General features: G+C 37.4%; 1 protein-coding gene across 3 annotated transcripts in view; it reads right to left on the bottom strand.

The window, feature by feature from the left end:
* LGR5 (leucine rich repeat containing G protein-coupled receptor 5) overlaps positions 1 to 16,281 on the bottom strand; it is a 94,514-nt gene that overhangs the window by 13,570 nt on the left and 64,663 nt on the right. For all 3 annotated transcript variants that reach the window (XM_049792006.1, XM_049792007.1, XM_049792008.1), the window contains 10 exons: positions 14,128 to 14,343; positions 11,298 to 11,369; positions 8,622 to 8,690; positions 5,532 to 5,603; positions 4,668 to 4,739; positions 4,509 to 4,577; positions 4,282 to 4,353; positions 1,657 to 1,722; positions 1,382 to 1,453; positions 441 to 512 (listed from right to left, as the gene is read on the bottom strand). In XM_049792006.1, coding sequence (XP_049647963.1) covers positions 441 to 512; positions 1,382 to 1,453; positions 1,657 to 1,722; positions 4,282 to 4,353; positions 4,509 to 4,577; positions 4,668 to 4,739; positions 5,532 to 5,603; positions 8,622 to 8,690; positions 11,298 to 11,369; positions 14,128 to 14,343 — 852 coding nt within the window. The remainder of the gene's footprint in view (positions 1 to 440; positions 513 to 1,381; positions 1,454 to 1,656; positions 1,723 to 4,281; positions 4,354 to 4,508; positions 4,578 to 4,667; positions 4,740 to 5,531; positions 5,604 to 8,621; positions 8,691 to 11,297; positions 11,370 to 14,127; positions 14,344 to 16,281) is intronic.

Here is a 16,281-nt window from a genome sequence, read left to right as displayed (position 1 = left end):
CTGCTCTGGCTGCACTTACTAAAGAAAAAAAACTATTCTATCAAATGAGGAACGATGAAATAAAGATGCTTACTGGAAAATGTTTCTTATTTAATTTATAATCCAATTCCTTAGTCCTGAAACACAACTAACAGGAAATATTCCCCACTGCTACAAGAGACTGAACTGCTAACAAATTGAATGAAGAAAGGCAGATGCACTGATATTCTTTGTGGACCCCAAATCACTCTGCTTACGCAGTGTTATATGCAGCTTTGCCATAATACCTATGGGAATTGGTGAAGTACAAGAAAGTAGGCATTTAGATATGGATTCAACCGACCAGAAAGTTAGAATAGAGAAAGCCTCAATTTCTGCTGGGGCACCAAGTTATTAAATTTTTGTATGCTCTTGCAAGAAAAATGTGAAAATTTAAATGTAAAAGATATACAAATACTTACAGTTTGATCAGAGATGGTAAAGAGGAGAAGGCATTGGGGTGAATAATTTTAATTTTGTTCCAAGCTAAATCCCTACAAGAAAATGAGTGGAAAATTACATACCCACTGAATGAATATGGAAGTTTTCATACCCTTGATTAGGAGCCCTAAATATAAAAAAGGTATTAATTACATGCAAATATTTTCAATAAACTTCTGAATATCTCATAGTGCAAAATCTTTTTTCCATTTTTAAATTATGTTCATCAGTTAATGGTGTTAAGTTATTAAACTGACAACTTTCTTAAAAAGTCTTAATGCCTTCTACAGTCTAAGGCAGTTATTTTTAGTCTGCTTCCTAAGGCAGCAGAAAGAAGGGTGGGGTATACAGACTACTTCTAAGAGGTCCTCATAATGTGACTAAGAGCAGCAAATCCATTGTCCATAGGCTTAACTTAATCTCAATCTTCAGTGCCCCTGAAAACTGAAAGCAACTCAAAAAAATGTATGGGTTTGATCATGCAAAAACTTAGAACAATGAGTAATTTCTTGACAAAATTACTCTGCTAGGACATGCGTCTGTGTGCAAACTAGAAACCCGCACATGACTGGACTCTATTTCTTAAGACACTGTTCTCTATAAAAGATTTCATGCTATCTACAGCTGATTATTATGTGAACCTGCCAAGAGATACCAGCTCTGGCTCAGTATCTCTCTCCATCTCCATCAGAAACATTTAGAAGTAACAGCTTTTATAGCTACAAGTTTACATCTTTGAATTCATTGCTGCAGATGCTAACCTTCACAATGTTTGTTCTCCTTTCACAGTTATGACCTAATGGGTGAAAGATCAAAGTGAGGAAAAACAGAAACAAGAATGATTTGGGGCATATAGCGAGCAGACAGTATATACCCCATGTTTTTAAGAACCTGGGTGAATAGCTGTTAGGGCTGTACTCACAGAGACCGAAGAGCAGCCAGCTGCTGAAACGTGTCTGCTTTGATTTCACCGATTTCATTGTGATGCAAGTCACTGAAATAGCAATAAGAATCTCCTCAGTTTCAAAGGCACTTGGAGGACACTTCAGGGTGTTTTAGTTTGTGTTTATGATCCACTTCAATATACTGTAAGGGTATGTATTTGGGATATGTCAAATCAGCCAGCAATAACCAAGGTAATGATGCTTAAACACATTTGTATATAGATACTTCTTTTTAGGGTAGCTTGATGCTTACATTTTTTGGAGTTTTCTACATGCAGTAAAACACGGTAAATCTTCCAGCAGATTATAAGACAGATCCCTGTAATACACAAGAAAAGAAAAGATGAACATCAAAGTGATGTTAAAAGATCTTTCATTGTCTGCCTTCACACTCAATTTAAAACAACTTGCTTTTATCCACACTCACAGAAGAACAGAAATGTGCAAATTCACTTATCATCTCTCATCCGTCAGATTTTGATTTCAAACTGAGGAGGACAGAGGAGGGGAAAAGGCAAAATGTATTAACTCCATAGCCTACATTTGCAAATTCCTTGCATTGTCTGAAGATTTCCTGCCTGAAGCGTAGACTTCTGCTGAATGTTTTACAGTAATGATATTGGCCATCTGCTCATAGGGAATATTGGATTTACATCACAGACTTCATATTCATCGTGTTTAAATTCTAACAGTATTTAAACCATTTAAAATAACCTACTAAATATATATACTCACTCAGAGAAGATCCTGTATTTTTCTGGTAATAATCACAATGGACTGTAATCAGCTTTCCGTTCTACACTTTTAATTAAGCGCTATTGCCTCTGACCCTTAGACTGTTGTATCTTATAACTGAGGGAAATGGTTAAAAAAATATTGGAAATAACTTTGAAATCAATCACTACATGGGGGAAAAAAAACCTTAAAAAGACTTGAGCCAAAACTCAACAAATTACAGAATAACTGAAACATCTGGACTGATTTATAGTATAATATAACTAATCAAAACCAAGCCCAGGCAATTTGCAGAAATTGGAGGGAAAAAAAAAAAGGAACCAAACACTCCCCCTCCCCCAACAGTCTCATCCTATATATACATGTTGCTCAAGAAAAACTGAATGGGAAATTTGCTAGTGAAAAGAACATAGAAAAAAAGCTTATGCATATAATTAGGAAAAACGTCCTTTCCCACAGTTAATCAATATTATCACATAAAAGAGTAATCTCTTTTCACTCCTGTTTCAAATTATTTAAACCTGGTTCATCTCCACCCATTTGCTCCCTTGGTAAAATTTATTTTCACTGTTACTGTTCCAACAGGGGCATTTAGACTATTCTGTATTTGTGTCAGTGGTGCAAGTAATGACCGTGTGTGTTTTTAAGGTATTTTACTCTGCTTTTACTACACACAATTTATGTACATTTTTGTTACAGCAGGGAAGATTACAGCCTCTTTTTGTATTTTTCACAGGTACTCTGTGGCTCAAATCAGACATGACAGAGAATTCAAGTGAGCTGGAGGCTTTTAGGCCAAGGTAAAAGATGTTTGGTATGTCTGGCGGACTGTGGCTGTTCTGTCTTCCAGAGATTTGTGACTTACGTCTTCTTAAAAGTATATTATCAGCTTGAATTTTGTACATACTGACACTCCCTCTTCACACATGAAAAAAACCCAAACAAACAAACCCAAAACCCTTCTCCCCCCAGTTTCTGTTAGAGCTCCAGGAAATACTTTACTTGTTTATTTTTACGGATTTTTTCCCCACTTTGTTAGTACATGAGGCTCTTGGCAGCAGCAGATGGCAAGTGATTTTGGTTCCTGTGTTGAGGTGCATACCCAACTGTGCTGAGGGAAGTTTGTTGAGGACTGCTGGGACCATGTTCTCACATACACCTTCACTGCAGGTGCACAGACACTCAGGAAGCCTCCATGTACATTAATCCACACTTGGAAGTATTGGTGGCTACGTAGGATGCATAAATTGTCTTTCAAAGCAGCATTTGCGCTTGTAGTGTTTGTGCATGTATCTGAGCCAGGAAGACCCTCCAAGATCGCAGTCTCCAAGTAACTTGTGGGGTTCAGCACACCATTATACTGTCTTTTATTGTTTTGGAAATGATTATATTGAGTCTATCAACTAAAACTTAATTTTTTCTGGAGATGTTCATGACATCTATGCTGGTATTCAAATAATGTGTTATAATTAGTGCTATTTCAATGTTGGCCAGAGAACTAATACCAAATACATTCCTAGTGATGTAATACAGAGGAAAGTGCTGTTGGCTCACTCTCAAAGAAGCGGACACGATGATTACTTTCATTAGTGATTAAGCAAACTCCAAGGAAATTTCCAAGCTAAAATAATATTGGATATTTAGTATAAAAACTATACCCCAACTATGCCAAGGAATAGTCTATTAAAATTTCAGTCAGCTACTTATGTCTGGTTGAAAAAGAAATTAAAAGAGGACCATAACAAGGACTCAAAACTGCACTCCTTACTCAGTTATATTTTCCACTCACTTCACTGAATTATCTGCCTCAGTGTGGAAAAAAACCCCAAACTACTGTAGGAGAGACAGAATGAATGAAAATAAGGTAGTTTTGTTGTTTATTAAAAAAATAAAGGACTGTTTTACCCCTTCCTAAAACTATGCAAAGTAATTATCTTTTTCAGCAACCTATGGGAAATCCTGATTGATAAGTGGGTTGTGAACTTCTTGAGTAACATGGGGGCCTGCTCCCTGAGCTGAATTCCTAAGAAGTAATGTGACACACAGAAATAGCAGTAATTAGGTAATTTTGAAATCATAATGATTTAATTTGTCCATTAATTTCTTGCATTAATGTGATGTTAATAATCTTACTGAAACGTACAGCACTTGGAGATTAGGTAACTGGTCACAAGCTGATTTGGGGAGAGAGGTGATCTGTGCTCCTGTGAGTGTCCTGTTGAAAGTATTTGTTAAAAAAAAAAAAAAGAAAAAAAAAAGATTAGTTTTTAAAGATTGCAAAAAAAAAAAGGCATTTTTTTAGGACATTCTTTAGAATAAGTCAGTATCCAAAAAAATAAAACAAAGCAAAAATACTTCACTAGCACTTACAAACTCTCCAGACTTGTAGTCCCTGTCAGATCAGGAAACTCTGTTATCTGTGAAGCACCATTTAAAGTCCTAAAATTTAAAAACATCATTTCAATACAACTGCGGTGAGGGAAGTGTGGGATAACTCTAATATGAAGAAAAATAAGAAAGTAAACATACAGAGTTCTGAGTTCTGGTAAGTGTTGAAAAGCAGATTTTCCAACAAGCTGGATCGGGTTATCATAAAAATGTCTGCAAAAGGAGTATAAAAAGACTTTTTATGAAAAATGTTCTAAAAGATTCTAAACATATTACATGATTATACTATAAGCAAATGAGTAAACTCTCTATGATGAATCACAGACTGGGCTTTTCTCACCCACTAATCTATATCCATCAACGACATTTCACATTTTGAATATTCAAGTAGTCATTGTTTTCTTGGTTTTAAAGCCAGAAGCCAGTCAATAAAATATTCCCTCTTCCTCCCAGGTTTGCAAAGATAGACATCCAGATATGAAGAAGTTTGTTATGACCTGAGACAAATTTAAGGTTAGCAGGTGAAGAAGTCAGAACTTCACCTACTCAGAAAAAGTTCCCTTGCACTTTTGAAGTCATGCTGCTTTTGCTCATAGAATAATATTGTTCAAGATGAGTCACTATTTTTCTTACATTTATCTTACAATTTCTTATTTTGAGGTTTGCCCATTAAATGCATTCTCATGTAAGACAATGAGGACTCGGACTGGAATCCATCAAGAGTAATTTTTGCTAGCTTCTACATTGCCAGTAAAGCTAAGAGACTTAGAAGAAATAGTTCAAATAAAACATCAAAGGCCAGAGACCACTACTCACTTCCCTTAAACATGGCATGCACACTGCCGTTCTTTCCACAAAGTTGGAAAGATACGAGCTTGTTTGCTTGTGTAATGATGTGCTACACAGTATGCTTACAAGAAGAGCTATTTGACTATTAGCCACAAATATGATACTTAGTTCCACGTTACCTAATAGGAAGAGTCATTGAAAAGACTTATCACTTACATTGTAATGAGTGATGGATTACCCACAAATGCACGCTCAGGTATTGACTTGATGTTATTGCTATGAAATCCCCTACAAAAGGAAATATGGTTTACACAGTAAGAAAAAAAAAGTGAAGGCACAATCTGTATTCACAATGTACAATTTTTTTGGTTTGTAATAAGAGAAGTGTCTGTATGTAAAGATATGTCCTTGTTTTCTGGAATAAGACAGAACTGAAAAAAGCAAAAGAAAAGCAAAGCAATGAAATAGCTGGAATCCTGCGCTTTTCTAAATGAACAAAACCATTCAGATGAAGTAAACTGCGAAATGGCATTTTAAAATTCAGATGCCCTCAGCAGGAAACTGCTTTGTAGCTGTATGTCATTTATCTATGTGTGTATGTTTATAGATATAATGTAAATATACACACACATATGAACCAATAAGATTAATATTTAAATGTTGATAATTAAATAAATATCAATAAATAGTATATATATTCCCTGCTGTACTTGCTGAAAAGCAACTATTTCTTTTGCTGGGATAATAATGGATTGCACAGTTTATCAAGTAAATGATTTTACATTATATTGTATTATGCTGAGCCTCCCACAAACACCTTTTTCTTGAAATATTTTAAATGTGGACACGAACAAACTATCCAATGTAGTTGTGCCTGCTGGATAGAGGGCCAAATATTTGTTTCATCATTAATTACTGGATTTTATTCATATGAGTAATTCTCCATTGTGAAAAACAAAAGACACAACTAAGATTTCAAAAGAACAATGATGATTTGTGTGGGAAACTCCCATTAGTTCAGTCGGGTATGAAAAAGGCTTCCCAGCTTAAATTTATGCATTTAGAAAGCCTCAAATTGTTCACTGATGCAAGCACACTTGACCATTACTTGAGCAGGTCCCACATTATCAGTTTTATTTGTTTAGGCATTGTGTTACTGCTGATGAGCTACAGAGCAAGGCTCTAAATCCCTAGTTCTTTTGCATGCAAGAAAAAATGCATCATGCAGATGCAGACTCTAAGCAATATGAGGATCCCATTTAATCTAGAACCAGTAAACAGACTGGTTTTGTGGATGCATTGAATGGGATTCCTTGCATGGCAGAAAAGCTAAGGAAATGGCATGACTACTTCCCAGGGCAGTATCTGGCCCCTCATCACCATTCTGACTTGAGTTAGGGTGAGGAAGCAGCCCCATCATCAGCCAAGAGCAGGCTCCAGCACATTCATGCCCAGAAGGGCCTGAAGCACTTTTGAGCTGGTCAGAAGAGAGCATGCTCACGGCTGCAGCCTGTGTCCAGGGGCACTGTACCCAAGTGATACACTCTGTCTGAACTGAAGGCACTTTCTAGCCTGTTTGTTCATATACTCAGCAAAATAGCAGTGAAATCTATCTACACCTCTGGGTAAAAAGACTGTATTAAGGCCACACTGGGAAAAATGCTTCTATAGGTATCTTTAAAATCCAGTCTGGAAAACATTACACGTGCATTAACTTTGGGTAACAGCTATACCCACTTACTTTGGAGAGGTAACTACTCCTACAGCTGAGACCTTGAAGTGCAGAGCATCTGGGACAATGGTGTCCCTGTAGCATCAAACAGATATGGCCCTGACTTGCTGGCCACTTGCCAGTAGATCTCCAGCTCTGACTGGCTGCCTTGGATGCCTCCAAGCTGTAGACAAAAAGCCATAGCCTGTGTTTTCAGCACAAATTCTGACAGAGAAATGAGGTCCCACCCAGAAACACCCTTACTAAGGCGGCCCTGCAATGAGCTAAACCTCTGTGGGCCTGGGTTCCCACTTGGGTGGGCATGCACAATCTTGTGGGAGACACCTTGCACTTATAAGATCGGCTTCCAGGGCCCAAACAAAGCACTGAAGCACATGGTCTCATGGTCTGCGCTGGGTTTGGGATGTCAAGTTGCAGTTTCACACTCCAAAGATTTCTTGCACCTAGGAGCTTATCTGAAACAATAAGTTTGATACTTAGAGGTGAAGTCCTACAGGGGTCAGTAAGTATTTTCATGCACATCAGGCACTTTGCTGGATTGGGCAAGATGCATTTACTGCAAACCTGGATTATCCATGTTTGGGTACTGACTCCAGAGGTCATCAAAAAGGCTATCCTTCAAGGCTACTGGATTTCATACCAATTATTTTAGCCAGCAGATGACTTAACAGCAGCTGAGAACAGTAGGGCTGAGAAACTCATAGCCCCACTCCCTCCTCCGGAGCTGCACTGGAGGTGCAACACTGGAGGTGCTGAGCTGAAGTCAGCACTGCCTGGGGATCCCTCCTTTGGAAAAAATCCCAGGTAGCTACTTAAAGCGGCTTTAAGATCAGTTTGTGATGTAGCAGGGGTACAACCATGTCCAACTAGTATATGATTGCCTATTTTTTTAAAAAATCTATGCTGATGCTACCAGTAACATGGTAAATAATTCAAATGGAAAGAATTCCGAACGTATGCATTGATGTGTACATTGTGTGTATGATGTGTGAATATAATTTCGTTCATTTTTTTATAATTCAACTGTTTCTTCCAATAAACTTGGTTGGGTTCTTTTAATTGCTGATTTGTTTTAAATGCGAACTATGTCTATGCATCCAGAAATATTTTATTTACAGCATTACAAAGGACTATTTATATTGAAAAGAAAGTGCTTTAATTTAATGGGGGGGAGGGAGGGAAGAAGGTAAAGACATTAAAATCTGGTGGACTAATGAGGGTGCCACACCTTCTTCTTCTTAGACTAGAAGACTGTGATATATTGAATTGTTTGCATAATCCAACTGTTGTGTTTGGGACTCAAAGTGAATTAATTGTGTTTATTATTTACTGTATTCCAAGGATGAAGTTCCTGGAAAAAAGCCACTGCAGAATGCAGTATAAAAGTAAAGGTTGTCAGAACCTGAATGCTCTAAACTGAATGTTGAAAATGATCTTTTATGCATGATGGCATGTTTATTAGTTTTTCCTAGGATATCAGTTTTTAAGAATTACTGATAAAATCACCAGCATTAAAAAAAATAATCACACACTAGACAAAACATCCTCCTTCCTAATATGAGCTCTGTACTTACAGTTCTTTTAGGTTTGTTAGTGTCCTGATAGCAGTGGGGAACTCGTCCAGACTGTTGTAATTTAAATCTCTGTGTGAAAATAGATTTTATTATTTAGGTTATGCAATGCATAATGGATAACACAGAATTGTTGGCATTTGGAATGAAATATCATCTTCCATGCATTGAATAAACACATCCAGCCAAAAGCCAGGAAATCCTCAAAAGTGTATGGATGTTTTCCAACAAACTCTATTTAGGGCACATTATCATTCCTATTTTTTATCAGCATCCTATTTTTAGTTATATCTTAGCTATTCTGCAATAAAGAGAACATAAGTGGATTCAGATACTACTACGGGATTTGCTGTTTTGTAAATTGCCCACCCTTTTCATTACTTGAAAGTATTAACAGGAAAAAAAAATCTTTCAAACAGAATATTCAACAACTTTGTATGGTGAGCTGCATTTTACATGGCTAATACATCTTACTACAAAGGTTTCATTTGCCTCTGACTCACTGTCTAGTTGTATTAGTCTTTCTGGTTTTTCGCTGATGAAAAAAAATCTGAAGAGATTTTTCCTGATGGTTAAGTGGTAAAAATAAGACATACTGGAGTTTGGATGGTAAAAATGATTGGGGAAATCTTCCTCTGGCTAAAACAAGTGGAAAAACATACAGTAAAAGTTCAATGTTACCATTAACTGTATTGTTAATTTTAAGATTTATCAATATTCATACAGAGAATGTTTGTAACCACACAAATCATAAAAATGATAGTTTAGCTAGGGTAGTGACCTCCGCTTTAAGAACTGCTCTTGCTGCAGTGGTAATTAGATTTTACTCTGGTAGGCTGAATGGACCATAAGCCTACTTCTGCCCTCAGCATGACATGTGTGTCCTTCAGCATTCAGGAGACACCTGAAACTAAAATTGACATATACCACTTTACTGTGATGCTCTCTGGTACTATTTTGTGAAGAATATAGTCTGAAAAACTTGAGCAAAAGCCTTTTTGAAAAGGCAAAACACAAATCACAGTTTACAATAGATTGAAAATGAAACAATATCAGGCTGAAGTAATGCAGGCAGGAAACTGCTGTCTGAATTCAACAAGGCTTTCCTTCCTGCTTGTAAATCTCTCTCTCCTGCTTATTGACAAAAAGAGATTACAGGCGTGTACTGTTTGGTTTTGCCCTCCAGTGATATGTCATTTCCAGACCTATGCGTCCATGCAAATGAATGATCTTAAAGCTGGCGTCCATCATTTACACGGAGATCTCTTTAGCTTATCTTGAAACTATCTGGAAACTAGTCTATACAGTATGCAATGACTATGCTTGAGGCAAGTGCTACATTCTCCTATTGAATTGAAGTGGCTGCACCTACACTTATTCCCAGGTTCCTGACTGTCCTCTATATTTTAATCTCTCATGCCAGGTGGCTGGGACTGGGTTTGCAATTACTTATTCCATTGTTCTGTTTTTCCCCATTTTTGACCAAGTGCCATGTGAATCTCACTTACAAAAACAAAACAAACAATTACATTTTCCTTCTCCCTTTCCTGTCCCCCTTTCCGGTGCTACACTAAGGGACTTCCTCTCAACTCATAGCCAGCTAAAAGTCAAAATTGTCAAATTGCGATTCAGTGGCAAGGGATCAATGTGATCAAAATTAGTGATTAAAAAAAAAAAAAAGCTTTAAACTTCTTGCTTTCTGATCTTAATGAAACATGAAAGCGGGCAGTACACAGTTCTGTGGATGAGAAAGCAAAAGTCACCTTTAGACTAGCATTATTCATGTTTGAAACTTTGTCTAGTTGTTCCTTATAACAGGCCTTTTAGGCTCTGTCCTGGTTGGATGAAATACCTAAAATCTCTGAAAATGATGCAGCTGACTGTGGCAGGTGCCAGGGGGAAGGATACACAAGGTTTTATTGTTCCCATAGCATTTTGGGGGTCTGTGGGCTACTCTAGCAGACAACATCTTTATTTGACTAACTGTAGCAAAATACTTTGATAACCGTCAGCACTGCATTCCTGTTGTGTGTTCTTCTGTAGAATTATTTTTTGTTAGAAAACTCAAGAAAATTTGAATTGGTATGAACAGAACTACAATGAAAACTTGAGGAAATTTCAATCTCTACCAGTGCTATTCTTTATTAGAGCTCTTTAAAGACAAAAACTTGGATACAACTGAAACATTCCTCTTCCTGCCTTGTAAAACACATGCATAATTTGGCCACCTGGCACTTTCGCTTTTTCCAGGGATAAAAAAATAAAACCATCTAATTTTATAACCCTCCTCTATGGCAAGACAGTTTCTTAATGTTAAAGCTTTTCATTGTGACAATTTCCCAATCTAGCTATTAGCTTTATTGATTAAACAAGACAAACAAATAGTACTAAACTAGGCAAATGTAACTGTTCATGAATAGCCACTTCTTTTTCAATGCTCAGTACAGTTTTCAACTGTCATTCAAACAATTTATCAATTGACAATGCTTATTAAAAAGGCAAACTAATTTTATAGTCAAAAATAGGATTTGCTACATAGAGTCATTGTAAACCATCACTTAGATCCTGTAGCGATTAGGCAAGCCAAAAACCACATTTGGCTTTTAGGCTATTTTTATTCTTTCAGAATATTAATGAAAACACTCTAGAAAAAAGGAAACAAATAAGAGGTCAACTCACAAAGTCTCTAGGCTGTGGAGCCCATCAAAGCATTTCTTTCCCAGGGAGTAGATTCTATTGTTATGGAGATGTCTGCAGGGGAACATTAAGCACACAGTCAGGAAAGCACACTACACACAGTGGACTTAAGCAAAACATTTTGATGGTTAAATCAAAAGAAACTTATTTTCAGGCATGCACTGATTATATGCAAGTCATGTTTTTGCAAGAGCATGTATAGGAGGCACCTTCAATGCCCTCCCCCCCTTTCTCCCGATATCTCCCCACCCACGCAGGCTTCCATTTGGTTTCATAGAAGGGATTCGTTTTAAAACCACCTAGATTGTTTAAAAATGGTATATCCTAGAGTTCCAGGTTGGGGTTTGCATATCGAATACTGGGAAATCATAGACATAATCTCAGTGGTGGTTAATTAACATGTCTTAAAAACTGTGTGGTGTGTGAGATGTATATTTGGAAGGTGTATATTCAGAGGGTGTTAGAGGGTATGGCACAGCACAGGAGCAGGTGAGGAGATGGATAATACAGCAGACAGGAAAGGGGCATTAGGCTTGCAGTATGAAAGAAGACACAAAGCCATAGGACAAAAAAGTCATTGCTTCACTGAGATGAGTAAACTAACCAATCTTAGGAGTGCTATAGCTTGCCTTCCTTTGTAACTACAAAAATCAACAGCTACTTTCTCAAATGTTTAGCAATTGAAAGTAAATTTTTGTATCTTTCAAACACCCCCCCCAAAGGCTCAGAGTGCTTACTATTTCTAAGCCTTTTAGTCCAATATGGAAAAAACCCACTCTATGTGAAGCTCATTAATGTGAGTATATACAACTTGGAGCCACTTCAAATTGTTTTTTTAAAAAGGATGCCTTTTCCCAGCAGATTTTCCCTTTTATTCTTGACACTCTACCCCTATAGTGGAGGGAAACTACGGGAGTAGTACTTTAAAAGAAAAGAAGGGCTGTGAATGAGGGGCTTCCAGGCCCTTTCTCTTCAATGCTTCATTCTGCTCTGAAAATAATATTACAGGTCAGAGACTCTCTGAATGTTCTGCTGAACCTACAGAAATTGAGTCTACCTGTCCATAAAGGCAGGGATTCTGATGGCAAAATGCAAATGTGCTGCGGGTTTTTCCTTTGCTAGGAAGAAACATAATCAACTTTTTTTTTTTTTTTAATGACTACACTGACCTTTAATGCTTTAGTTAGCGTGAAGAGTGCATCTTCAAATTCCAATTATGGTTGAGTCTTTAATGATAGAGCTTCAAACCTGCTCCAATTGACCATGCATTTTTGCACTGAGTTGAAAATTTGCCAGACTGTATAGAGCAGCGAACAAAAGAAAGCAGAACCACACACAAAGATTTTGATGAGCCAAAAATATCAGATGTTGTAGATCATGAGGAATGATTCAATTATTAATCAATACGAAGCCCAGAAGATTAGAAATAAGCAAGGCAGATCTGAATTAAGGAAACCTAACTTGAGCAGAAGCAATCAGGGCTTGAAAATAAATTATTTTCTCCTGCATTTCTTAACTGTTCTCTTATCACTATATTTCTGGTAGGGATCTAGAGAACAACATTCAATCTATGAGAAGTATCTCATTACTGAGACAAGTCTAGAGGCTCGGTCAAATGACAAGTCCATCTGCTCTTTAACTTGAATGGGATTGATACTTAATGTAAAGAGAAGGCAAAGATTTTGCAGCACACGGCAGTTGTTACCGCCATTTTTGGTGCCCTATATGCTTATATGAATATATTAAGCACCAGACAGAGATGGTGACTATAAATGTCAATAAAGAACCCTGGAGTGTGCCAGGTCCAATGCTTACACTGGGGCTAGAATATGCTAAAATATGCTAAGTGTCTTACAGACTATGGTTTCAGGCAGCTTGTAAAGCTTGAGTATATTATTCTCTCTTTAATAACGCTAATGTTTTCCAAAGTATCCTGAAATAACTTCTCTACCTCAGTTTCTCCAGCCAGTCTAGAATTTTTTCCACTTGGTACATTCCCAGAAGATAAAAAACTGAAACCGCGCTCCACAATATACCTTCCAGATTTTTGTGCAAGCTACACAGGTTTTGTTTAGTTGCACTGGTATGCAAGTATAACAAAATACAAAACTACATATACTTTACATGAAGGGAAATGCATACTTTTTCTACTGGACAGCATTCTTTCCAAGTCACCCAGAAAGATTTCAGTTCATTTCCTGTCTCTAATCTTCCCTCATTCAGCCTTAGAGTCTTAAGAGGGCACACAATTCATCTCTTCCTGTTTGCCTTGCTGACCAGATAGGGTGATTTTTTAATTCCCTTACATAGTTCTTTATTGAACATGGAACCTTCTAAGCTAGATCAAAACAAGTGATTTAGCAAATGCTAGTTTAACTGTAGGACGATGTAAAAAATCTGCTTCACCCAGATAATTTTTTAAAGTTTTGGTTTGTAGTACATATACAATCCAGAAAACTTAATTTATATTTCAAAAAGAACGATTTCTGCAACAAACAAAACTGACCTCTTGGTAAAGGAGTATCACTAAGCCTAGTACAAATGTAAAAGGGAAACTGCAGATTTATAGCCCCAAGATATCAATTTAATATTAAGACCGTAAGAACAAAACAGATGTTTAATTAACCCATGTATATACCTATTAACCTATCATTTGCCAACTGGGGAGGGACTAGGGGAATATTTAATCATTAAAGATTGTCTCAAGCAACATCTGAATTAAACATTGCATCTTCAAGTAATTTATCGTAAAGAGGTCAAAGCCTTGCAAAGAAGCTGAGATTGTGTCTAAAAAGCAATCAATAAAACTTACAGAACTACCAAACTAGAGAGGTTTCCAAAAGCATAGTCTGGTATGTAATGAATTTTATTCAGTGCCAATGTCATTGCCTGAAGTGCTGGTAAACTTCTAAAAGCCTGGACGGGAATTTCTGTCAAAGAATTATCGTCTAGCCACAGGTGTCTAAGGGAGACCAAGCCATTGAAGCAGTTGGGGGGCACATAGTTGATGTGGTTGGCATCCAGACGTCTAGGAGAAAAAGAAATAGAGAAAATTGACTCCGAGAAAAGAACAGTGGACTTAATTACACAATGGCTATCAGAATTTGTCACCAAGAACACAACCCCAAAGGGTGGACATGGGTTGCCACATCCATTTTTCCTTTCCTGGAGATTCTACATTTCCACCTGGCTTGCAGCCTCACCCCTGAGACCTGACATGGTGTCTACAAGTCTCCTTATCAGCCGGCTCCCTGCAGACAGCTCTCCTTTGGAGCCATCAACTCACTGAGAGCACACACTGATCGTTTTTGAGCAGAGCCTCTCTACAGACAGAGTATGAATTTGTTTCCTTTCCCAATTATTTGAAAGTATGGAATAAAAAAGTGCAAGAAACTCAGCCAGAGATTCTCTTTCAGAACCTATAAATCACTGAGCTGCAAGATGATTTGGGTTTTCATACGCTAGACACCCATTCTAAGAGCCAAAAATAAAACTCACGTCTGAGTCTCTGTTCCCATTTTACCTTTTCTTAAATATCGTTTATTCCAATGATTCTAATGAACACTGAAGTTCACATTTTTTAGCAGTGGAGCAAAATGTTTTTTGAATAGTGATTAGCATTGCTAATACGTGTATTTCTTTTGAAAAAGAAGTTACTAAATACACTTCAGTTGCTGCAGAGCCAACAGAGGGAGCTCAACTGCACATCGTACCTCTTCAGAGTCTGTAGGTGATATCTTGCTCTCACACTTGTGTAAATAAGGATTAGATCTACTGAACTTTTTGCAGATGTGGCACTAGAAATACTATGTCATATATTCATTGGCTTTTGCTTTTGCTCTGTTTTGCTTTCCCGTTGTGATGTTTTCAGGGAAAGATTTAAAAGCGTGCTTCAGATTTCTGAAACTTCGTGAAACATCCAGATGGTGATCTGTACTCCAATACATTTTTTCTGCTTTTAATGTGTTGTAGTAACTTGTACCTTCTTCAGAACATGAAAGCTATGCTCTAAAACTCTTCTTGAAGATGTCTGTACAGAGGAGTAATTAAGTGAATGGTGAAAGAGAAATAAATTTAAATAGATGTTTGAAAACACTACAGAACAAACAGCCACACCCAGGGTACAAAGAAGTAGTTCTGTACAACCTAAATTCGGTCTGTTTGAGAGAAACGCAATACTCTTTGTGGCGAGCATACTAATCTCTTTATTTAAAGCTGCTTCCTCATTTACAGTCATGTAAAATGTCAGGTCCATTCTATCTCCTGCTCCATGCTGCTCCTACCTACTGCATGAGAACAAATAATGACTGCTAAGGCTCCGTGCCAGGCTGGCAAATAACTGAGACAAGGTCAGTTGGAACAAATTTATAAAGTTCAGTGTCAAAGCCCTTGTACAATTAAATTTTCAATATAATAACTGACATGGCAGGCAGCAGAGACAGAGCTTCCAAAATAACTCAAGGGTCTGTCAACAAATGGGTGAGGCTGGAAATGTTTAGAAATACTCATGCTGTACCTCCCCCATTCCCCAGGCAACAACCATGCTATGCCTGTGTTTTCAAATAAGGTATAATTTGAATGAGTAGATGAGGTTTCTTTGTGTTCAGTCAGAAGTAAATTTCTTCCCTGGGTGATGCTGGTATGTAAACTAAGAAGTTACAGTTGCCTTAGTTTGACAGTTACACTGATTAAAGAATAGAGGCTTTATTCAAACTAAATGTGTTACCGTATTACAGTTAACATCTTGTTCAACATGGAGCCTGCCTGTGCAGCTCTGACATCCCCGTTGACTCCACAGGAGTTACTCACAGGATGCCTGGCTGTGTGGTAAAGCCAACAGTCAGTTGTTTGTATGCAGTCCTGTGGCTGAAATGGCAATATTTCTGCTGTCATCAGCGAGACCAGGATTTTTATCTTACCAATATTCAGTAGCAAATCAAGGAACTGATTTTTTTTATAGCTGAAG

Source organism: Accipiter gentilis, chromosome 34 (genome assembly GCF_929443795.1).
Source record: "Accipiter gentilis chromosome 34, bAccGen1.1, whole genome shotgun sequence".
Classification (NCBI taxonomy): domain Eukaryota; kingdom Metazoa; phylum Chordata; class Aves; order Accipitriformes; family Accipitridae; genus Astur; species Astur gentilis.
Note: the sequence above shows the minus strand (reverse complement) of the source record. Positions and strands in the feature narration are given on the sequence as shown.